Below are 25,576 nucleotides of genomic sequence, written 5' to 3' on the forward strand. Positions count from 1 at the left end.
CGCATGTCCGTGCAGCAGCTCAAGAATTCTTCAAGAATCCAAGCTACTTTTGTCTTTCTGTTCCAATGTCTTTATCATGTGGCTTTCATCTTCATAACTGCAAACTGCTCACTGCACCTCCAGCCTCATACTTATGTTGCAGACAGGAGACAGGGCGAAGCATGAAATGGCAGTGCCTGTGTCAGGAATACGGACACCTCACTAGAAAATCGCAGCAGACTTCTTATATTTTGTTTATGTGACTTGGCCACTACATGACTATCATGTTGTCACCTAAAACTGTTGGTAAGAAAGGAAAACAATGGAAATTAGGAAAGTAGAAATGCCTGCATAATATGTAATCACAAGATGTCATGAGGGAATCTGTTGCATTTGTGAGTACTGCAAATAAAGAGCAATAAAAATATAAGTTGTTGAAGGTAAAGGGCTTCCTACATTTGTAAATCCCTGCAGGTGTTTCTTAGTTGCAGGCCAGACTCTAGGATAGAGAGATAGTTAAAAATGTGAGCTTCAAAGGTGAACAAACCTGGGTTGTAATTCTGGCTCCACTATCATCAGTTGTGTAATTTTGCACAAATTACTTAAATTTTCTGAGCCTCAATTTCCTTATCTACAAAATGGAGAGAAGAGCAGTGTCTACTTCATTGAATGATATGATCTATATCAAACATTTGGCACAGGTCTTTGCACGTAGTAAGTGCTCAATAACTGTTAGCTGTGATTATTAGTTATTATGAATGTAAATTAGCTCCTCACTACACACACACGTGTGCGCGCACACACACACACACACACACACACACACACACACACACAGATCCCTCCTCCTATGGACCTATGAGTTGTCCTTGCTGTTGTTACATTTTTTTTTTCTCTTTCTAGACCCAATGCAAAATGTAACATTGCCTTTTAGCATTTTCTCTGAGCCCAAAGTAGATTTTGTTTAAAGCTTTTATCACTTAGGTACAGTAACTTGTTTTCTCATTTCATCCCTTTCTTACTCTTGCCCTTTTTGCATAGTACAAATTAGACAGGGACCCAGAGTGTCAAAGGTGCCTCTGAATCGATCACTATGGAGAACCTATCAATCCTGTGCACATACATATTAGTAGAACCAGCACATACCCATGCAAGCCTATTTCCTCCTGCGGAGAAGACTGAGCTGGACTATATTATATTTGACTTATGTTTCTTTTCATCATACAGAATTGATCATATTGGTATATATTTTTTTCAGATTAGTGGAACATTTCAAGTAAATGTTCCACCAGTTTTGCTTGGGTATACTTGGAGTAAGACTTATGTCTCTCCTAAAGAAGATTATAATGGGCAGAATTTAAAAGAATGTACCTTCTTAAATATTTTTGCGACCATTGAACCTCAGATATCATATGTCACCTGTAATCCAGGACTAGATAAGGTAGGTTTTACATTGAGTTATTTTTACATATACTATCAAAGAAGTATAAACAGTTTTAGAAATCAGTAATAATAATTTCGAAGCTGGCAAAAATGAGCATTGGTTCTTGATATTTTCCTGTGTGAACAATATGGTACGATGTTAAAATATTTTAAACTTGATTTTAGTTTTCAGATCAAATAGATGTTTTGCAGAGAGCACAGAGTTTTAAAAAAAATTGTAAGGCAGTATTTCCCAACCGAAGAATCACAACTACGGTGTTTAATGATGAAGGGATACGGATCCTAGTAACAAGATATATCAAGGCATTAAATCCACCTCATCAACTCCTGGACATATTTCTTCACGATTCTAATGCAACGCTTGTAAGTTATCTTTATTTAGTAGCTTTATTGAGATAATTCACATACCATATAGTTCACCCACCTAAAGTGTATAATTCAGTCATTTTTAGTATAGTCACAGAATTTTGCAACAATCGCCACAGTAAATTTTAGAACATTTTCATCAGCTCCAAATTTATATTTAACTTGTTCATTTTTAAATACTAACTTCAAGTGTAACTTTCTTACTAAAATTGTTTTGCCTTAAATAACAGTTTCCTGAGAGAAAAGCCATCTATTTTACAATGTGTCCTCTTGAGCCCCAGATGGAAGAAAACATTTCTTCCTGATCCTTTTCATTTCTGCCCTCTTGGACTAAAGAGTTACTGTTGCCACACCAGTTCACATGACTATACTGGCTTCACAACTTTTCTATCAAACTTTGAAAAACGACACAAAAAATGCCTTTAACTTCCAGACAAAATAAAAAGTTATATTTCTAAAAGGGTTGTGTCCTTCTAAGGATTAGAACCTATGTTATATCTTTCTATGTAAACTGCCAACGTAACACTTCCACCCCAGCCCTATGTGGCTTTATGCATTTCTATACCAGCTGTCAAAAGAGATGCATACTCAAATTTTAATTTCGTATAAAATGAAGATATATTCATTATAGACTCAAAAGAGGATATAGCTCCATCCACTTTGGGAAAGGAAAATATACAATCAGAAATATAAATCTCTCCTTAGGAAAACGTAAGCTTTGATTAAAGGGCATCTATGAAAAAAATCACTTATACCTTTTGTTTATTTAAGTTTGATTGAGTCAGTTGGCTCTCCTCAGAATATTTTTTTTATTTATCCATTACAAAACTCCTAAGGGATTCTTTAAACTAAAGTCCAAATTCCTAACTTAGTTCGCCTTTTGCTATACTCTGCTTTTCCATCCCGAGTTTCTTCCTGCGGATGTTTCCTGATACCCAAAGTCCGAGGGCTTTTAGTTTATTTCAAAGATAATATTTATCTTTTTTTAAAAATGTATATATATAAATCCTAGCTCCTTTGCTTATCAAGGACTGCGAACCATGACAGTGTAGGAAATCATAATGGTGTATAAATGGTGGCTATTGTTAATTAATGAAAATGTTTGTGAACTTTTTGTGTTAACTCATTGTTTATTTATTTGTATCCCTTTCTCCTTTCCTACTTTAGTCTAAGTCCTTGTCTCTAGCCCTAGAGAGGGAACAATCCATAGTATAATTTCTGTTGTTTGAGAAATCAGGCTATATTAATATCTTCTTGCTATAGCAACTGATATTAATAAAATAATTCTGATAGATTTTGAACCTAAAAACAAATCAAACTTTTGCTATCCTTCTTTTCTTTTTAGTTTTTTAACAATTACAAATATATAATGTATCATGTTTAAAATTTTAATAATTTATTACAGTGACATGAAATGGTTAACAGGCATGCTCTAGTGTCAGGCCAACTTGGGCTTATTCCTACAGACCTTATACACTGTTAGCCGTGTTACCCTGGCCAAGTTATCCTAACACGCCAAGCTCGTTGCCTCTTATGTAAAACAAAAATAATAATAGCCCGTACTTCAGAGGCTTGTAGGATACACAAAACATGATAATATGGCCTGTAAAGAACTGTTCTTGGTGATAGACATATAGTATGAACTCAATAAATGTTAGTTAATATTATTCTAGGACCTCATTGCTCACTTCGTATCTTTGATACCTATTATGCCTGATATACTGGATGAAAATGATGATTTTGATATATGGATGACATCAGAGGTAACAAATTACATTTTATAATTAAAATTTGTAGTATTTCTTGCTTTTCTTTAAAAAAAACCTGTTTTTAAAATATGTAGTACTTTGCTTTGTGAAATTTGAAAGCATTTGATAATTTAATACATCATTTTCAGCTCTATTAACAATCCATAGAAATAATTCTGAAAGATCAAAAATTTGACTCCACGTTACAAGTGGTAGCTCATAAATATTTTGATCAATAGGAATTTCAGGAGTACAATATTAAGATGATCTCCAGAAAGAAATATGGCTTGTCACCATGCAGCTGGTCAGACCCTGAAGTCTAGGGCAAATGCTACCACTTGTCTAGAAGCTTTCCCTAGTCTCTCCGCATCTGAATGAAGAGTGTATATAGCAGTGCTCTTCCTTAGCACCTGGAGTAAAGGTCTTTTTAGATTGGTTGCCAAATAAAACACAGGCCCCATGCAATATTTGAGACTAAAATATTTGTTTATCTAAAATGCAAATTTAATTGAGCAACTTATTTTCCCCCAAATCTGGCAACCCTAATTAGAGCAGTTCTTCCATTCTGCCTCAAATATATTTAGTTACTTATATATGGATCCAACATCCATATCCTGTATATACACATCCCAAGTTTAATGTCCTTGAATTAATAGGCAGATCTGATTCTTATTTGTTTTTATGTTTATCACTTGTACACTGCTTTAAATTTAGCAAGCACTCCGTACACATTTTTAATTTGAAAATACTAGTATAATGGGAGCCTAAGAGAAGGATACTTTCCATCTGGAACGGATAGTCCTGGCACTTATCTAGAATGTTTTAGTGGCTAGATTTGAGCTGAATTGGATTTAAGGGGCACAGGGCTAACTTCATAGGTCAGCTACCCTGCCTTCTACTCAGTGAGAACAAAGGAGACACAAACAAGTGGTTCTAGCAATGCAGTGGTTCAAATCTGGTAGAACCCAAAGATGTCGTGTTAACTCTAGACTCTTCCAAGACTCCTTCAACTAATTAGAATGTGTTCAGGGATATTATGACCCTGTAGAACATTGAAAGATAGCTTCTAAAATAACTAAAAATAACCATAAATATAACATTCAGGCAAATACTCTTGAGTCTCCCTCCTTCCCCCAACTCCAAACACTACCCATAACCAAGAGGTTACTACAGACCTGAGATTCCTCTTGGATGATGTCTTCTCACCGACGTGAACTCTTTGGCCTTGGGATACCCATGGGTGATTGTCACAGATGTGAGTTATTTATTTTTAGAGTTTTTTTTTTTTAATTAAAAGTATAGTTAACATACAATATTGTATTAGTTTCTGGTGTACACCGCAGTTATTCAACATCTATATACCTAAAGAAGTGAATCACCATGATATGACCAGCAACCATCTGACACTACACTATAACAATATTATTGACTATAGTTCCTATGCTGTCCACCCCATCCCCATGACTTATTTGTTTTATACCTAGAAATTTGAACCTCTTCAACTTTTTCCCTCCTTTTTTGATTTTTCGATTACAATTGACATTTAATATCATTTTAGACATGAGTTATTTTCTCCTACCTAACTTACAGTCTTTGGAGTCATACAAACCTTGATTCAAATCCTGTTTTGATCACTTAATAGCTTCATGTGACCTAAGTTAAGTTATTTAGCTTATTTGGACCATAATTTCCACATCTGTGCCATACAAAGGGTTTGGAAAGGATAACATGTGCAAAGGATCTGGAACTCAGTATATTAGTTACCTATTCTCATCCATTCCCTCCTCCTCTTAGGAAATTCAGTCAGGGGACCCTCCTTGGCCTGACAATGATGACTACTCATATTCTGTCCTTCACTCTTCTGTTCACACTTTTCTTTCAGAAGATCCACATTACCATCCTCCCTAGCCTCCATCTCTCACCATCACACCTAGCCAGGACATACTGATGTGGCCGTATCAGTTGTTAAAACATTGAAATGCTCCCATAATGATTGGTAAATAGTCACTTCGAAGACCTGAGCTCCATCTCCGCAATCTCCCTGACCACCACAGCCCTTTCTCTAATGAACCAGAAAGCACATTCCCATTTAAATGGTGCAGCTGCTTCTTAGCAATAACAGATCATCGCCATAAAAATATTTGGGCCTGTATATGTTGTTAGATCTTTTGATTTTTCAAAAGAAACCAGAAATTCAGAGTTTCCTATGAGATCTCCTACTTTTTAAAAACATTCTTGGGGTCAAACAAAACACACCTATAGGCTAGAACTATGTCATAGACACCAGTCTGCCAGCTCGGCTGTCCTTTTTAATCTCTTGCTAAAATTGCTTAACTCAGCACCATATATTTGCTTATATCCAGCTCAGTTGTTTGGTTCTTTGGGTTAAAGTAAAGCTTCAGGCTTTCTACCTGATTGGGTTCCAGCTAAGATCGCTTCCTTTCTTTGAGTTGAGAGCACTGTTTTAGTACAGGACAGAGTGTAGTACCATTGACCAAAGAATCCCTTCCTCCAAAGACGCTGCGATTTCCTATCAGATGAAGGTCCATGAAATACCAATTCATATCTCTCTGCTTGTCCATGGCAGTTTAATATTTGTCCTAACCAAAAATGTCCCATTTTGGCTGATAAACTATTTGGTTACTTAACACAGTAGCCATGTTATGTTGACTGTCCCATAGTAAAGGTCACACCTGCATTCTGAGTTAATATTCTCTCCTGATGCCCTAGTGTGTTTAATCAGGCAAAAGATGCAGAGCTTTTGGCTTTGCAGTCATCCTAGCATTACTTGATTACTCACCTTTTTCTCCCCCACCCTCTTTGTTGTTTCTTTTGTTTTGTGTTAGCGCTGCATCGGTTTGGCCATTGGAAGTAAGGAGGAGCATGCCATACTTCTCTGTAATTTCTTTCTGTACTTTGGAAAGAAAGCTTTGGTCCTCCTGGGAACCTCAGTGTTAGAAGTAAGTACCGGAGTTAATATTTAATTAGTGTAAACAAAACTAATCAGCTATCAGCCACAAGTTTAAAACCCCAAGTTTCCATCTTTCACAAGCTAATTAGTGAATTTTGTGGGCAAGCAATTATTTAGTTAAGAGGATCATGCTGGTTCATCAAAATTTCTACAATGTAAAGAATGACTTCCTTTTTTCTTCTTTGTAAAATAGTACTAATAATAGTACTACCTCATGGGGTTACTAGAAGTATTAAATTACACAGTAAATATATAGCACTGAGAAGAGCACCTGGTTTATGGTAAATGCTCAGTAAATGGTGGTAGTGATGGTGGTAATGTAGTAACGGTTACAGTAGTAGTTGTACTTGTTAACCGCCGTCACCACCATCATCTTTGTTTTTAATACTATATTTTAAGATTCTTAAAAAATATTTTCCCCTATTTTGCATTGCTCAGTTTTTAGTTCTATGAGAAGTGGGCCAACAATTCATGTTTATCTATTTGAAATTTTTACAACTCAGTCATATACTCCTTCATTCATATCTCCAGAAAGCTGTCTTTTTTTGGACCATTTCTATTTCAACCTGAATATCTTGATCAATGTCAGAATTTTGAGTCTTGTTTTATGGTTTTTGTCATGATTATTTATTTCTCTATATTCCCTTGGTGAAGCTTATTATTTCTGTGTCAGTTGTGTTAGCTAAAAAAAACACTTGTGCTTCATTTTCCCAGATGATCCCCCTCTATAGTTTAAGTGCCACTAGATGGCAGTAAACAGTCAACAGTACTTCAGACGTTTGCATTTGCATATGTGATTTGACATCATGGATGGCTGCCCTCAGCTGTGTGTGTTTTTGACCTCAGCTATGTGGTTAAGGTGAAGCCTCCTTCTTATTGCAGAGATGAACACAGTGATAGAGAGCAAGAGCTCTGAAGTTAGGGAGACCAGGCCACACTGCAGTGTTGAGTATGGGTTTGGAGATGCGTCAGAGTGGGTTTTAAAACACAGCAATGCCATTTCTCTCTCTCTCTCTCTCTCTCTCTCTCTCTCTCTCTCTCTCTCTCTCTCTCTCTCTCTCTCTCTCTTTCTTTCCTTTCTTACTTTCCCAGCAATGCCATTTACTGTGTGATCTTGTCCTTTTTGGCTTCTCTGAGTGCGCTTCAGTTATCTTCACCCAAAACAGGAATAATTCCATATACTGTTACCCTAGACAAGCCCCTTAACCTCTTGATTCTTCATGTCAAAGATGGGCATAATAATCATCTCTACATGACAGAATCTGGAGTGAATCAAACTGAGAAAATGAATGTGAGTGCTGAGTGTACATAAATACTCAGTAAATGTTAGTCATTATTGTAGTTACTTGAAATTTTTATTCTTTGCTAAGAAAGGTTTGCACTTCAAAAGGTATGTGCAAAGAAAACTCATAACAAAGGAATGACTACTTTTACTTCTCAAATGATTTTTTGTATACTACCTCTCTAGCCTCTAAAGCCAGATCTTGTTCTCAAAATTAACGTAATGGCTTTTTAACTCTACTTGGCTTTTTCAGACCCTTAGGCAAGTTTCCATTCCCTAACTCTGTGTAGTGTTCACCCTCAGTCTCCCGAGTATATTCTACTCAAAGCATGGCCAGTCTGTACGGCGCCACCGTGTAAATCAGACAAGCGCCCTTACCTCAGAACACTTTAGGCCGAGCTGTTGGGAAATCGTCATAATGTACTGATTTGGACAGTGTATTTATTGCCAGGAGGATACACCCTCCAGGACCATACATGACAGCACTGGCTCAGAAGTTCTCTCATTTAAATCCTCATGTTAGCCTGGGCCCAAGGGTTTCTGGAATCCTGGCTTTTTCCTTTCCAAAAAAATTTAAAGGTTCTAAAAAAAAAAAGGCTTTTAGAAATCAAAGATATCACATACTTAGATTGTCATTTTTACATACAAAAATGTATTAGGCCAATCACCTACCCAAAGTGACTTTAACTCCTTTTCTTCATACAGGGGCATGTGGCTTATGTATTAACTCAAGAAACTGATGAATATTTGCTTTGGAATCCATTAACTGGGCAATCTTATAAGCAGTTTGACCCATTTTGTCCTTTACAAAGTGTAGACTGTTTGTTTGATAATGAAAATGTAAGTATTGGGGAGGGACCTTATTTTGAGTTATTTTCTCAGGAGACCAGTCAGTGATCCTCTACCCTAGCTATACATTAGAATCATGTTGGGAACTTTGAAGAACATATAAACTTCAATTAGAGTCCCTAGGGTGTGGGGCTAGTGAAACCTCTTATTCCTAAAGACTCCCCCAAAGGTGATTCTGTAGTACTTACAAGGTTGAGAACCAGTGAGCAGCCTAATGTTCATCTACACCTGGAATCTTTTTACCTCCTACCTCAGAACCTCCCTTGGCTTCTGCCACTTCACTAGGTGGTAGGATTAAAATTTTGCTTGTAAATTTTACTTCATCCTAGCTATCTATGGGCTTTGGGCTCTTATGGGCCTGTACTGATTTTATGTTAATCTTTTAATAGGTCTGGTTTAATATTCAACAGAATAATACACCAATGGCTGTACATTTTGACTATACAAAGGAGAGTTTCTGGAAACAGTTGCTTCCAAAAAATTTTCAAGGGAGACATGCACAAAGCATACAGGTAAATAATTTTTCCAGGTGTGTTAGTATGAAAATTACCATTGGTTCTAATCTTACTAGTTGTGACAGCTATTGTTATATTGTAATTGCTTATTGAATTATTTGTCAATATGAACAAAATCTAGTTTTCTCTGCCATCCAGACTAAGCCTGGGCTACTCTGATCCCTTGTAGAACTCAGGAATTGGTATCAGCTTAAATGTAATGTAATTTGTATTTAAGTAAAATATACATACAGAAAAGTACACAGAATAATAATTCCAAATGTAACACTTGGAAATATTTTTTTCTGCTGTGAAACATAATGGGAACTCAGCGATGCTGATCTTGCCAAGTCCTTGGAAGGGAACTATAAATCTAATGAATAGTAGCCTTGGCTAAAAGTCTGTCAGAAACAGTTCTTCCAATGAGATGCTCAGAAGAGAATTTTAACGTCTAGACATAAATAAATAATTAAAATGAAGAGAAAGAATTTCAAGTAAAAGGTGAACCAGAAGTCACATGGTGGTCACACTGGGTCATGGGGCAATCACGTGGGAAAACAGGTGACGGTCACTGTGTGGGTCATGTGGAAATCACGTGCAGGTCACTTAGGAGTCTACAGTTCCTTGATTTTTTTCAAAGCAAATATACGTATGTAGCCAGCATGAAGTCTCTCTCTCTCTCTCTCTTTTTTTAAACACAAATTTTACTCTCAATAGCAGTGAAGGGTAATTTGTTTTTAGTTTCTTAAAGAGGTAGCAGTAAAGAAAAAACCATCTTACATCACTCCTTAAAGACCTCTACGTATAGAAGCTTCTCTCCACACAAATCTCTCTCCCTTCTTCCCTTCTTTTCATTCCTTTCACAAATCTTTAAGGAGAAGCTACCACATTAGATGCTGGGTGGCTAGTGATGAACAACGTAGATGCCTGGGTCTTCCTTCCAGGGCACTTACCATCTTATGAGGAAGACAAATGAAACACTAGTAAGCAACAGTGATTATGAATTGTGATGGTGCTCTGAGGGGACTAACTGGGGGCTCTGTTGCCCGAAAGGGGAGGAAGACCAGCCAGGACAGAAAGAAAAAACAGCTTGGGTAAGAGTATGAATAGCAAGGACAAAGGCCCTGAAATTTTAAAGTAAAACATGTTTAAATGTTCATCATAAAACATCAACTGTAACATCAAGATGATGTAGTAAGTTCTTATTTTGACCTAGCCCTTCTGTTCCATATCTAGGGCCACGATAAAGTATAGAAATTGAAAAACAACATGCTTACCTGGCTCCAAACCATGATAGTTCTTTCGTGGAACAGAAACAGGACAGAAACACTAGCATTGAATGGGGCCAAATGACAGAGGGCAGCAGGGTCTAAAAATGCTTCATGAAATCCAGCGTGGAACAAAACCAATCTCACGCTTTGAATCCAGGGACTGTGATAGGGCTCCCTATAGTGCTACTCTTGAAAAAAGATGGAGAATAAACTAGAAAATTCTTCATCCAGAAAACTGATACATGCATTAGGAGGTATTCATACTGTGAAATCTACGCAGTAGTATATACACACAGACAGACAGACACACACACACACACACACACACACACACACACCAATTTACAATAGTTCTCGACTGTACATCCATCACATCAGAATTTCTGGGGCAGAACCCAAACATCAGTATTATATAAAGTACCCCAGGTGATTCCAATGTGCAGCCAAGGTTGAGAACCACTGACATAAATGAATACGAAAAAATGTAAGGTTTTGCAAAATAAAGATGTGAAAGGACACCTACTATACAAAGCCATTTACAAGAAGCTCGAAAACTGTATATTGTTTACATATACAGAGATATTTAGTGATAGTATAAAAGCTTTCGTAGGAAAGGTAAATACCAAATGTAGGTTAAAGTTTACCTTTGGGGAAATAAAAAAAGAAATAAGATCCTCTCCTTTCAGTATACAGGGTACTTCAAGTATACAGAAGTACTTCAGAGTATACAGAGTACTTGAAGTTTATCTATACTGTTTTACTTTTTAAAAAATCCAAAACAAGTATGAAAAAGTGCAAGGATTAGATATAGTTAGGTGGTAGGTGTGTTGGGTGGATGTACATTACATTAGTCTCTATGCTTCTCTATACAGTTTAAGGCAGTTCACAATATCAAAAAGAAGGCATGGTGGTTGTGAGGAGAAAAATCAAATAGAACCAAAGCATATAAAGTAAGGAGTTCTTCTCCCGTTCAACATCTTTTTCCCACTCAAAGAAATAACCACTATGCATCCTTCTAAACGTTCTCCATGCAGCTGCAAACATATATTTCTGTCCTATATTATATATATTTACATAATATTTATGTATACATATACTTAAGTATATGTATATGTATATATTTATAAGTGTCCTATTTGAAAAGTCATTTTAAAGAAGAGGAAATGAGCAAACCACATCTACAGCATCCATAGGCCATATCTTGATTTTCCCATCCTAAAGTGAGTGAAGCATTGCTGCCTCCTAAGGAGAGAATGGTATATTTAGAGATGAGGTAGGTTTTTTGTTTACTAGTAATCATTTTATTATACATTTAGGCAATGTTTATTGAGTGCCTGCTTTGAACCAGCACTATGTTAGGTATAGGTATCATGAGGAAAACTTCATAACTCAGTATTCTTGGGACTTGTGTTCTAGCAGAGGAAACAGCAGGCAACAAGCACTTGTAGTACAGAGTGATAAATGTATCACAGAAGAAATGAATGTGCTTTTGGGGACACACAGCAGGAGGACCTGAGGGGAAGGGGAGTTGCAACAGCTTTCTTGGGGGGAGGGTGTGTAATAACCAGCACAGTGGGGAAGGGTAAGCAGGAGCTCCCCTAGAATAAAATCATAGAAGAGCATGGTCCCGGCAGAGAGCAGGAACAGCAGGCCTGAAGACCTGCAGTGGTGAGGAGATGTCTGTAAAGGAGCTGAAAGGCCAGCTTGGCTGTAGCCAGAGAGTGAGCAGAGATGAGCTCCAGGAAGAGCAGTTCTGGTAAGGATTTGGGCCTTTATCCTCAGGGCAATCAGAAGCTAACATCACCAAGGCAAAGGCTGCCATGATCAAAATTCTGTTTTTAAAAGCCACTCTGGCTAAGGAATCTGTACCTTTTGCCAAGGGAAATCACAAATATAAAACTCATAGTTGCATTTGACTTTTATCTCTACCGATTTCTTTCCTGTGGGTTAATGGCCCTTGATCTTTGCCTTGCCACACACGTACCAGAATAACCACTATCCATAGTGAACATTTTTCGTTATCACAGTCAAGAACACAAATTTGAGTGTGTATAATGAGAATGTGGGGGTTCAGAAATGAGTTAACAGGGAAATCCACTTGAAGTTTCAAAGGATATGAATTCCCTGAAAGAAAGGGGCCTTTGCTAGAAAAGGAAAATAGATTAATACTCCTAACACCCCATAAATTTATCAATCAGTGTAACCCAGGCTTTTTCTTCGAGCCTGAAGCTGGCCTAACTAATCCACAAGGGTTGTTTGGATTGGGAAGCTGGGGAATAAGGGGCGTAGTTTGGAGAGGCAGGCAGTGATTGGTGACAGTAATCAGGGAATTTAGTCTGCTATGTTCTATTGTGGGAAACTCCCAGTTCCTGATCCTATTCCCTAACCTAGTGGTTCTCCAACCATGGCATCAGAACCACCTGGAATACTTGTTGAAAGGGATTGTTGGCCCTTACCCTGGAGTTTCTGATTGAGTGGGTCTGGGCTGAGGCCAAGAATCTGCATCTCTAACAGGTTTCCAGGCCTGAGATTCCTGGTCGAAGGCCACACTTTGGGAACTGCTGGTTTCAATCATTGCCTGACAGACTGGACCTTCTCAAATCACTCCTGAAACTTTCTAGGATCTAGAGGCCTAACAAGTGTTACCCATTTTTAAATTACAGCCTCATTCCACTCATGATCTATCTCTCCAACTGCCTCTTTCTTAGCTCTGATAAACCCAAAGTAAAAACTCTTAAGTCCAGCCCCTTGTTTTGGATTTGTGAGCCCTTGATTTTGGATGTGTGAGCCCTGCCGGAGGAGATGGCTGGGTTTGGGGTAAGAGTAGACTTGAGAAGGCCTCCCCTCCTCCCAGCAAATCTGGTTGTGGGGGAAACATGGTAGAGCATTGCTCTCTACTGTTGATGTGAAGGCTTGGGATAGGGGAGATTGAAATGGACTCTGGGTGTGTGTGTGTGTGTGTGTGTGCGCGCGCGTGTCTGTGTGTGTGCGCGTGCAAACACAAAGACCTGGCTCCTGCCAGCTGAAAAACAAATATTCAGTACTCAAAAAAGGAAGATGATAAACCGTGTAAAAAAGAGTAATAATAACAATATCTGATGTTTATTGAGCAATATATGCCAGACTTTATGTGAATTACTTTATTTTAAAATCTTCACAAACCCTTGAGAAGTAGGTACGATTCTTGTCCCACTTTTAAAGATATGGTAACAAACTCAAAGAGGTTAAGTAACTTCACCAGGATCACAGTTAGTAAGTGAGAGAGACCTGTGTAGCTGCCAAAGATTATCTCAGTAGAATCAATCCGCATGTCAAATGCTTGTTTGAATTATGGGGGCAGCATATCTGCCTTACCCATAAAAAATGTCTTTAAAATCTACTTACCCTCCCATGCTCTGGTGAAGTAGTATAAAAATCAAAGGAAACACTATGATCTATGTTTTACCTCTGTGCCTCTGCACTTCAGTATGTTTGCCACATGAGACGGGTTTGGGCTCACCCTCATTATAATTACACTTCAGGGGTGACTGTAATGTGAAGATGATCTCCCTAGAATCTTTCCTAACTTCCAGTTATCTGTATTTCAGCCTAAAGAAATAATTTATTCTGATACTAATAAAAGCATGGTAGAAGATCTAAAGAACAGGTATGATTCATAATATTATATTATGATTGCCATATTTTCTCTCTAATCTTCCATTCAACCACCTTTCAGTCCTCTAACTCAGTCCCTCAAAATACCTATTAGAGTCAGCAACAAGAAGCATGAAATGGAGATTATAAAGTTACTTCCATTGAGTCATGTCTCTTGATACAGGCACTGAAAAGCAACTCCTCTACCATCTAGGACATTTCTTGAAAAGACTGGCCAAGTTAAAAAGGGTTGCCTCTGGAAAACATTGTGGGCTACTGTTGGGAAGTTCTCAACACAGACACCTGTTGAGCCCATACTCATAATAATACAGTAGTTAATACTTCTTGAGTGGATGTGAAGGTAAATGCCCCACAACTTGGTGAAACATCCAAGTTGGGTGATAGAAACATCAATATTGTCCCTCCTGGGCCCTCCCCCCTTGCACACACACATGTGCCCTAGGAGTTGTTCAGTCAAGCCCAAAGAGTCACAATCTTTGCAGCTGGCCTCACTCCTACTCCAGGTGTGTCCAAAGCTTCCAGTGACTCATGCTGACATAGCAGGCTGTCATGTAAGTTACTACCAACTAATCGAAACACATCATGACAAAAATCATTTTGCCACTCCCTTCTCTCACTGGCACATAACCGTCACCCCTTATTCCCCTACTTCCCCAGTTCTTAACAAAAAAGGAAGAAATGTAGTTGGGAAATGGTTCCCAGCTTCCGGTTTTCGTCAGAATTGCTTCCTAAACTATTTGAATAATCAGTTGCCAGGGTCCCAGACCAGACTTGTTGAATCAGTATCTGGAGGTGAAACATTTTACTAAAGTCCTACAGGTGATTCTGATACACAGCCACTACTGAGATGCTCTGAAAAATTCCAAACTACTTACACTATAGACTCAGCCAAGAGGGACTCACAGTGGCTTCTGTAGCACACATTGATTCTGCACAGAGGACAGGCTTCCCAGGAGAGTCTCAGGAACCACCTTCCTCCCTCAAACAGTTCATCACCAGGCACTGTTTTAGGGGATGGGTATAAAGGCAAAACTCCCTGCCCTCATAGAGTATACATTCTAGTAGGAGAAACTGATCACCTTATTTCTCAGTCCAGTGCCTTATTCCTCTTGCCGAATTAACTGATCTAATTAACTTATCCCAGCTAACATTATCCCAGACCAGATCTCTGAAATTTTTTAAAGGCACTCTCTTATAAACTCAAAGTCTTATGTCAAAGGAGAGTCTTGTGGAATCGAAATGTCAACCCAAGAATCACAAAGTAGGTGTCAAATCACAGCCAGTAGCAGCAGCCTACACACACGTAACTGGAAAAGAGATGTGCTTATGAGATCTAATTGCTGGCTACCCTGGGAAGCTTGTTTTCCCAAGCCAAGCAAGAGCCTTCTTCTGCCGGATTTGATTAATGTGTGTGATAGCAGGTATCTCTAGCCATGGAGGTCTGGTTTCCTTCTAAATTAAAAAAAAAAAGTATCATTCTCATGCTTTAGTAAAAGTGACAAAACTCTTCTCACATGTATAAATGAGTTGTAATTTGTCATAAAAATAATCTTACTGTAGGATCGAAAGGACTCTGAAATGTAAAATTATGGAATGGCGACCAAAGCAGCCGACACGTTGGAATCGACAGTATACTTTTATTTTGCGACAAATTCTTCCTAAGCTAGAACTTGGCACTGGAAGCTTTGTTTCACCTGAAGAAGAGAATGAATTTGAAAGACTACTACAATTTTATTGGGTTTGTATATGATTTAATACATTAATGACATTCGTTTTATCTATGTTGTTAATTGCCAGATAATAGTAATCTTAGATATCCCTGAAATGCCTTTTATCTTGATCCTAGATAGATGCTATGTCATTAAATGCATTTACTTATAGAAATTTAAAATGTAGTGAACAGCTATTACCATGACCACATTGCATGACATTTTCTTGGAATTAGTTATATGTTTTAGGATGTATAAAACGCAAACTTTGTAAAGAGATCCCCAAAAGGAAACTACTTACAACTGAGAAACTAAAAAAATGGTCTCTAGATGCTAGTAATAGAGTGGATTTCCTGTCCTTGGTTCTGGGTAAGAAGACTCCAGGCAAGCTTTAATATCTTCTATGTGCAAATTACTCCCAGATTTATATGTTTATCTTTGGCTTCTCTCCTTACCTCTTCTCTTATATATTCACCAACACATTTGACATCATCATCCTGGATGATAAAAAGGCATCTCAAACTTATCAAGTCTGTAACCAAACATAACATATTATTAGGATCCTCGTTCTCTTCCCCTACCTACCCCCAGTTGTGGGAACCCTCTTTACCTCCTCCTCCCTAGAAACTGGTCCAGTGGGTCTTTGAAAGCCCCATTCTCCCCAAGAGTGAGATTCCTTCCCCCTGTCATCTCATAGACTAGAAGATGTCTCCTAGGGAGGTCCCCTGAGAGAAGAAAGGAAGGAATCTATTGAGAGTTAAATACTTATGCTGCCAGGGAGAGATCATCAGGCATTCATGAATAGGGAGGAAGTTGTTTTGTTTTGCTTTCTTTTTACCCATTTCCCCTTTGCCCTGAGAATACTTGCTGGCAGCAATAACTCATGGAGTACAGTCCTAACCTTAACCCCAAAGTTTGCCATACATCTCCCATGCTTTTCGCAGAATTACATTAAAACAAGACTGATAAAATTGGGACAGCTCGTTTTAAACAGAGAACAGATTCTAAATGATCTGGCAAAAAAAAATTGCAAAGGGAATGACTGTACCCAGGTTCTGTGGTGAACTTATGGCACTGAAATGGTGTGACAAGAAGGAGGTAACAGTGCTGTCAGTATTCCCCAATGATACTGGGATTGAAGTAGACAGTAGAAATGGAAAGAAAACTAAGAAGCCATGTGTCATTGTGGATTATAACGAGAATGTGGGAGCAGTGGACTTGGCTGATCAGATGCTCACTTCTTATCTGACAGTGCAAGTTTTGGTGTAAGAAATTCTTTCGCCACCTTCTTAACATTACAGTGCTGAACTCCTACATCCTGTTCAAGAAGGACAGTCCTGAGCATATGATCAGCCAGGTAAACTTCAGACTGATGTTGACTGAAAGAATGCTGGAAAAGCATCACAAGCCAGGGCAGCAACGTCTTTGAGTTCATCCGTTCTCTGATGATGTCACACCCCAAGAGCATACCACCAACATCAGGGAACCAGAATCAAAATGGTCACTGCAAAGTTTGCTGCTCTCACAGCGATGATGGCTAAAAGATCTGGAGAGTAACTCAATGTTTTTGTGTGAAATATGATGCTCCACTTTGTGTTATTCCGTGCTTTGAAATTTACCACATGAAAAAAATTATTAAATACTTATCATCACATACATTTCTGTTACTTTAGGATTAGAGACAAGTTCTGTTTAGAAATAACTCCTGGAACAGTTTTTATATTTTATTTTCACATTGAAAACCAGTCAAATTTGCTTCGACTTCAAAAAACGTGTTTATGTAAAATTAACGCTGGTGAGCTGCACCTTTTTTTTTTCTAAACAGGAAATGAGTTAATAGAATTAGGGGTAAACAGATGAGCAAAACTTAGTTAAATATAAACCAAGGTTTAAAACTTGGAATCCCTTTATAAAATTATCTGACTATTTAATAACATTCAATCATAAATCTGCACTAAACCCTGCAGCTTGGGTTCAAAATTCTGGCTCAATCACTTGCTAGCTTTGACCAAGTTACCTAACTTCTTATACTTTCTATCTCATTGGGCAGAAAAAGTTATCAATCTTGTGGTTGTAGTGGGGATTAAGTGAGATAATATTTACCATAGCACCCAGCATTTAGCAGGTGTCTAATTAGTAAATGTTAACCATTATTTGTATTCTGTGTGTACCATACTAGGCACTAGGGTTATGACAATAAAGAGGACAGATACCATCTTCTGCATTCATAGAGACTATGGGCTAATTAGAAAGACAAGCCAAAAAATATGTAATTGCAACATATTTTATTAAGTAAGCTAGAGAAGGACAGTGTACTTTCTATGCAACTGCATGGGAAGAGCACATGACAGAATTAAGGATTAGGAAAAGCCTCCCAAGGTGAAGAATATGAGGGCTGAAAGAGGTTTATTACGTGTTGTTTGTATGTTTTTAAATAGATAATTTAACACAGGACCATGTTCCATAAACCTTTAATCCTATCTCACAGCTATCACTTAATAAATATAAACTGAATCAATGGTAAATAAATTCTTCCAAAATGCTTACTTAAATCTCTCATTTGTAAGACCAAGTAATTTCCTTGTTGGCAGTTTGTTGTCCTAGAAAGGGTGCAAGTATGTGGAATCTTAAGTGTGCAGGTTCTTGCACCAGACAATCTGGCTCTCCTCCTCTCTGTGCAACGTAAAGATTTTGATAGAACCAACCTCATAGGGTTGTTTGAGGATTAAATATATATATGAAGCATTTAGCACTCTACCTGGAACATAGTAAGCACCCACGAAATAACTATTGTTATTTTATGACTACCATTTCTTTGAGGCTTCTGTAACCTTTTTGCACACAGTAATTCCCAATTACTTACATGATTGTAATGTGACTTTATATGTAATTCTGTCTTTTGGTTCAGGTTGCAGGATTTCCTATCCAGATGCCATATACAGATATACAGTCAGTTATTGATGCCATATATCAAACTGGAATTCACTCCTCTGAATGTCCCCAAACAGAATTTGCTCTAGCTGTATACATTCACCCATACCCAAATAACATATTATCTGTGTGGGTCTATTTGGCTTCCTTAACTCGACAGCAGTGAAAAGGAAGACGAGAAAGGGAAAAAGTTAAATCGTGAGCCTCCAGACGAAAGGCAACCAGAACTTTTCTGATACTCTGGGATTTTGCTACTTATCCTTAGGTTCAGCCAAGTGTGAGCCCAGTTTTTGGTTCACTTATAGAGTTGAACACCATGGAGATTCACTCCCTGAGTCTTTGAAAGGATGAGCCTAAATGACCTCACCGGAGACCTTTGCAAGAAGGACCCTTTGGGAAGTCTGGTGGTCTTCGGTCACTGTCTACAGTAGGTCTTATTCTGGAAAAGAAGCCTCTCCCTCTAAAGCCAATGTTGCTCAAATTGTGGACCTCACACCACCTTCATCAAAATCACCTGGAGAGCCCTACTGAAAATGCAGAGTTCCACACCCCACCTAAGGCCTGCTGAATCAGAACTACTGGGAGTGGAGCTCCAGAACCCAGAGTATTTTAAACAAGCTTCCTAGGTAATTCTGATGACCTGTTAAAAATAAGAACCCTGCCTTATAGAATGCCATAATTACTGAAGTGAGGCTGCTATGTTTGATGCTAGTTCTGATGCAATTCCAGGTAGAAGTTGTTCAAATAGAAACCCTAAGGTCATTGTCTCTCATAAGATAAAAGATAATTTCACAGGTTAAGAATAACAGAAAAACATGCTGTGTTGGTTGAGGTGTGAGGTCAGCTTCTAGGGTCTTCTCAAAAGTTTTTATTTGGGTTGTTACTGACATGAAGTCCTGTCAGCTCCAAGCATTTGTAGGGGACTCATAGGAACCTATCTAATATGCTTTCCTAATTCTCTGAGAAAGAGAGAAAATGGTCTCCAAATGTCAGGGCTCCTTTTTCCCTCAGCGAACAGCACCCCCTCCTGCCTCTGGCACTTCTTGCTCCTTTTCTTTCCCAGTCATGGCCCCATGGAGGCCCAGCTACATCCTAGAAACCCCTCAAGAAAGAGTGGACAGGGATCTTAGTAGGAAGCACTGTACTTTCCTGATTTTTTTTATTGTTCTTGTGCTTCATTGAGAAAAGTATGTATACAGTTTACTTAAATGTTACACAACAACTTATTTAAAAAAAAAAATCAAAGGGTACAGATTTCCAAAGGTTGATGAGAGTAGTTTTATATGTGGTAAAGATAAAAGAATTCACCTCTTGCATTTCAGGAGCATTGGGGCTTGTCAGGTCACTCCCACAAGCAGAGAGCAGGGACCCCTCAATCTGTATCTTTTCCCCAATACACCTGCATAGGCTAGTGTCAGAGACGACCTTATTTATTTGCAGTGATATTAGTCTTGGACCGAACTGGAGATTACTAGAAAAGCAAAAAAAGTAGGGATGTAGGTGAAGAGAATGTTTTTTCTCCAAGGTTAAACCCTAATTGTGTATGGCTTATGGCATGCATAAGAAAACTGATCAAAAATTTTGTGTGTATTTGAATGCTTGTCTTTAAGTGATATGTGAAGTTTTGTTATTAACAAGTTTCCCACATTGGTTGGAGCAGCACACATCGATATCTATGGAAAGACTAGGTTGTCAAGGAAATGCTGCATTCATGCAGTTCATTTCTGTAGCACTGTGAATGTTTTCATGGCTATTTTTTTATTAGTTGTTTATGATTTTAGAATTGATAGGCCAGTTAAGAGTAAGCATTCATAGACAAGCACAGAACACTCTGTATTATATGCATTTTTAACATGTGTACTGTATGTGTTTCTCAACTAAAATTTTTTCCTATAAATTGTGTGACGGCCTGCAACAAACCATTTTTCATTTGGCTGTTTTAAAAACACATTATTTAAATGTAACATATAATTTTAAAGTTCTTTATATCATCCCACAAACAATTACAGAGCATCCGTGATGTGCCAGACACTTCAGGGTGTACTGAAGTACCCCAACGAAGAGCCAGAGGTCTTGCCTCTGTGAGGCTTATGTTCCTAAATTGAGAAGCAGACTGTTAGCAAATAAACAAAAAATAAGCAAGCTAATTTCAGGGTTTTCTGAGTACTATAAAGGAAACAAATAGGATGGGATGGTGGAGAAGGACTTTGGTGTAGAGATGGAGGGTATAAATAATTGTCAGGGAAGACCTTTCTAAAGAGATAATGTTTGAGCTGAGAGTTAAAAAACAATTTATCAGTTAGAATTGCATTCACTCACATGTAACAGAAATCTAATCACAGTAGCTTAATTAAATTGGGATTACTTTTTCACATAACTGCCAAGCCCAGAGAAGGCAGTCCAAGTGGCTATATCATAGGTCCACTAGTCTTAATCCATCTTCCTGGCCATCTCTAAGAAGGGTTCTATCCTCTAGTTCAGTGCCTGTCAAACTTCAGCATGCATCAGAATCACGTGAAGAGCTTGTTGAAACAGATTGCTTGCCCTACACTCTTAAGTTTCTGATTTGGTGGATCTGGGTCGAGGCCTGGTAATTTGCATTTATAACAAGTTCCCACGTGATGCTGAGACTGCTAGTCTGGGAACCACACTTTGAGAACCTCACTTCTAGCCTCATGGCCATTTTCATGGCAAGAAAATGCAGAAAAGGAAAGGAGGTAGAGGGTGCAGGTGGTTTAGCTTTTAAAAAGCTTCCCAGGAGTCTGTTTACTTATATCATATTGGCCAGAACTATATCACTCCTAGTTAAAAGAGAGGTATTTTAAATGGATATATCGCTCTCCTAATAAAATCAGTGTTCTATTGTTGGTGAGGAAGGAGGGGACAATGGCTACTCTGTAGGCATCTCTGGCTTTCCAGAAGAGAGGGAGCCAGTCATGCAAAGACCTGTGGCAAGAACATTTCAGACAAAGAAAACTGCAATTGCAGTTTTACAATTGCAAAAGCCTTGAGTCCAGAAAGAGACTTACATGGGAGGGAAGAATCATAGCACATAAGGTTGGAGAAGTGGACAGGGACTAGATTCATATATATATATATATATATATATGAATTCATAATTTTTTTTATGTTTTATTAGTTTCAAGTATACAGTACATTGGTTAGACATTTATGTAGTTTATAAAACGATCCCCCTAATTGCTCCTTCTCTCCTCTGGTTTTCCACCTCGCCAATATATTAATGCTAACTGCATTCCCTATGCCATGCTCCCCATCCCCGTGACCACCTATCACCTACTAATTTGTACTTCTTTAACCCTTCACCTCATTGTCTCAGCCACCCAACCCCTCCTCCCTTCTGTCCATCACCAAATCATCCTCTATATTTGTGAGTCTGTTTTTGATTAGTTTCTTCTTTTTGTTTCTTAGATTCTACATATAAGTGAAATAATATGGTATTTATCTTTCTCTGTCTGACTTATTTCACTCAGCTTAATAACCACTATGTCTATCCATGTTGTTGCAAATGGTAGGATTTCATTTTTTTAATGGCCGAGTAATATTCCATTGTATATATGAACCATAACTTCTTTATCCAATCATCTGTTGATGGGCATTTAGTTTCCTTCCATATCTTGGCTATTGTAAATTGTGCTGCCATGAATATTGGAGTGCATAGATCTTTAGGGATTATTGTTTTGGTTTCCTTTGGATAAATACCCAAAACTGCAGTTGTTGGGTCAAAAGGTATATCCATTTTTAGTTTTTTGAGAAACCTCCAGACTGTTTTCCATAGTGGCTGTACCAATTTGCAATTTTCTCTTCATCCTTGCCAACACTTGTTGTTCTTTGATTTATTGACGATAGCCATTCTGGCAAGTGTGAGGTGATATTTCATTGTGGTTTTACTTTGCATCTCTCTGATGATTAGTGACCTTGAGCATCTTTTCATATGTCTAGTGGCCATCTGTATTTCCTCTTTGGAGAAGTATCTGTTCAGGTCTTATGCCCAATTTTTAATTGGATTGTTTGTTTTTTTGTTGTTGAGTTGTATGAGTTTTTTAATATACTTTGGATATTAACCTTTTATTAGCTGTATTAGCAAATATCTTATCCCAATCAGTCGGTTGTCTTTTTGTTTTGTTGATGGTTTACTTTGCTGTACAAAAACTTTTTAGTTTGATGTACTGCCATTTGTTTATTTTCTCTTTTGTTTCCCTTACCTAGGGAGATATATCCAAAAAGAAATTAGAGTTTACTGCCTATGTTTTCTTCAAAGGGTTGAGATTTTATTTAAAGTATAATAGCAAATCATTGAAAGGTTTAGGTAACTGAATAAGATAATATTTGTCTCTTTTATATTTGAGATTATTTTAAAATTATTTTTACAGATTCTCATTTTATGTAACTGTGTAAATATAAGCATATTTTTTAAGTGCAGGTTCTATTTTCCTTTTCCCTTTTTGCTTGTGTCCCTGTCCCACTGTTCTTCCTTCCTCTACTCACATTATTCAGCCCACCCACCCTTTTACTAACCAGCTATGTATCCTTCCACTTACGAACCTTCTCAAATATTCCTATGCATACATATATCAATATACATGTATGCAAATATTTGCATATGTTCCTGTGTGTTTTGTAAAAACAGGACCACATTATGAGGCTACTGCCAGTATAACACAGAATATTGTTTTACAGCAAAATTTATACACACACACACACACACATATAAAGAGTGCACTCTAAAATAGTGATAAAAAGTGTACTAAATATATAAATCAATAATGTAGTCATATATTATCAATATTATGTATTATGTACTGTATATAACTGTGTGCTCAGCTTTTATACAACTGGTGGTACAATGGGTTTGTTTATACCAGCATCACCACAAACACGTGAGTAGTGAGTTGCTCTAGGAAGTTACAACAGCTACGTCACTAGGTGATAGGAATTTTTCAGCTCCATTATAATCTTATGGGACTACTGTCATATATGTGGTCTGTCATTGGGTGAAATGTCATTAAGTGGCATGTGACCGTGTATGTAATAAAGAGATTTATTATAAAGAACTGGCTTACGACGTTATAGAGGCTAAGAAATCCCAAGATCTGAAGTTGACAAGCTGGAGACCCCAGAAAGCCAGTGGTATAAGTTCCAGTCTGAAAGCCAGCAGGCTCAAGACCCACAAAATGCCGATGTTTCAGTTTGAGTCTGAAGGTCAAAAATGACCTTTGTGCCATCTCAAAGTAGTCAGGCAGGAGGAGTTCCCTCGCACTCACAGGAGTGTCAACCTTTTTGTTGTATTCAGGCCTTCAACTGATTGAATGAGGGCAACCCAAATTAGAAGTGTGATACTGTGATATAATAAATATATATTTGATCTTTGTCCCCAGTTCCTCGCATAAGGTTTTCTAAAACCCTTGGAATTTCCTGAGTGATAGGGATGAGAAGCATTATCTTTTGATATTCATAACAGACCCCTTCAATGAGTTTATGCTAATAAAGTGACTCTGTGAGCACCTAGATAGCTTCAGAATGGGGGCTGGAACCAACCATGTGTTAGAGGGTCGGAACTCTCAGCCCTATCCCCTGACCTCCAGGAAGAGGAGAGGGGCTGAAGACAGAGATAATTGCCAATGGACAGTGATTTAGTTAATCATGTCTACATAATGGAACTCCATAAAATCTCCAAATGACAGGGTTAAGAGAGTTTCCTGGTTGGTGAACACATAGAGGTGCTGGGACAGCGACATGCACAGAGAAGGCATGGAGGCTCCACACCCCTTCCCCATACCTTGCCCTAAGGATCTCTGCCATCTGGTTGTTGCCGAGTTGTATACTTTATAATAAACCAGTAATACTAAGTGGAGTGTTTTCCAGTGAGTTATTCTAACAAATTATTGAACCTGTGAAGAGGATCATGTGAATCCTTAATTTAGAGCTAGTCAGTCAGAAGTACAAGAGGCCCAGGACTTGTGATTCATGTCTGAACTAGGGGCAATCTTATGGGACTGAGCCCTTACCTTCTGGGATCTGATACTCACTCCAGGTAGATAGTGTCAGAACTGAAATAAATAATAGGACACTCAATTGGTGTCAGTTGGTAAATTGGTTAGTGTGAGGGGAAAATATCTACATATTTAGTCTCAGAAGCATTGTAAATAACATCATAGTAGGAGGGCAATATGCTTTACTCAGTCTGAGTCAAATGTTAATCTCATTCAAAAATACCCTCACAGAAACACCCAGAAAAATGTTTGAGCAAATATGTGGACATCTCATCTCAGTCAAGTTGACACATAAAATTAACTATCACAACCATCTTACCCAGAAGTGGAACATTATCATATAGCATTTTAAAATTTGGAATACTTCCTTATAAATTACAGATAATAAATGTTGGTATATTTGCCCCCCGTTTTAAAAAATAGCCTTAAAAACTATCCTTAACATTCTGCATTATGCTAAAAGTCTGGAAATGTGATCTAGGAACTCTACCATATCAAGCTCACAACAGATGTGATTTACCTTTTAATGAACAATCCAACTGCTAGGTGGTGAATATTTTGGAGAAGTGGTATTAAGACTAGTTAAAAAAAAACTATTGTACAAATCCAAGTGAGAAATGATAGTGTTTTGTGCTAGGATGTTGAGAGTGGACGCAAATAATAGTTGTAGTAAGTTAAATAGTGCCCAGAGGTCACCACACATCTGAAGAAACCCTCCAATATATGAATCAATGATTACAACAAATAAAAGAAACCATGATGTAACAGACAATGAGTGAAGAGAGAAGAAAATTTAATTAAAAAAAAAAAACTTTAATATCCTTAGAGTATTAAGAGAAATACTGTACCTGTAATTTAAAAAAAAAAA

The 25,576-nt window shown here is 37.8% G+C and overlaps 1 protein-coding gene across 1 annotated transcript in view; it reads left to right on the forward strand.

The window, feature by feature from the left end:
* The window catches only part of CC2D2B (coiled-coil and C2 domain containing 2B), an 81,372-nt gene extending 59,609 nt beyond the window's left edge, over positions 1-21,763 (forward strand). Inside the window, exons 26-34 of the mRNA XM_036222181.1 lie at positions 1,238-1,420; positions 1,588-1,785; positions 3,462-3,551; positions 6,383-6,496; positions 8,495-8,629; positions 9,028-9,150; positions 13,991-14,049; positions 15,618-15,795; positions 18,675-21,763. Coding sequence (XP_036078074.1) covers positions 1,238-1,420; positions 1,588-1,785; positions 3,462-3,551; positions 6,383-6,496; positions 8,495-8,629; positions 9,028-9,150; positions 13,991-14,049; positions 15,618-15,795; positions 18,675-18,863 — 1,269 coding nt within the window. The 3' untranslated portion in view covers positions 18,864-21,763. The remainder of the gene's footprint in view (positions 1-1,237; positions 1,421-1,587; positions 1,786-3,461; positions 3,552-6,382; positions 6,497-8,494; positions 8,630-9,027; positions 9,151-13,990; positions 14,050-15,617; positions 15,796-18,674) is intronic.
* The last annotated feature ends 3,813 nt before the right edge of the window (positions 21,764-25,576 follow it).

The sequence above is a fragment of the Rousettus aegyptiacus genome, unplaced genomic scaffold, assembly GCF_014176215.1.
Source record: "Rousettus aegyptiacus isolate mRouAeg1 unplaced genomic scaffold, mRouAeg1.p scaffold_m13_p_6, whole genome shotgun sequence".
NCBI lineage: Eukaryota > Metazoa > Chordata > Mammalia > Chiroptera > Pteropodidae > Rousettus > Rousettus aegyptiacus.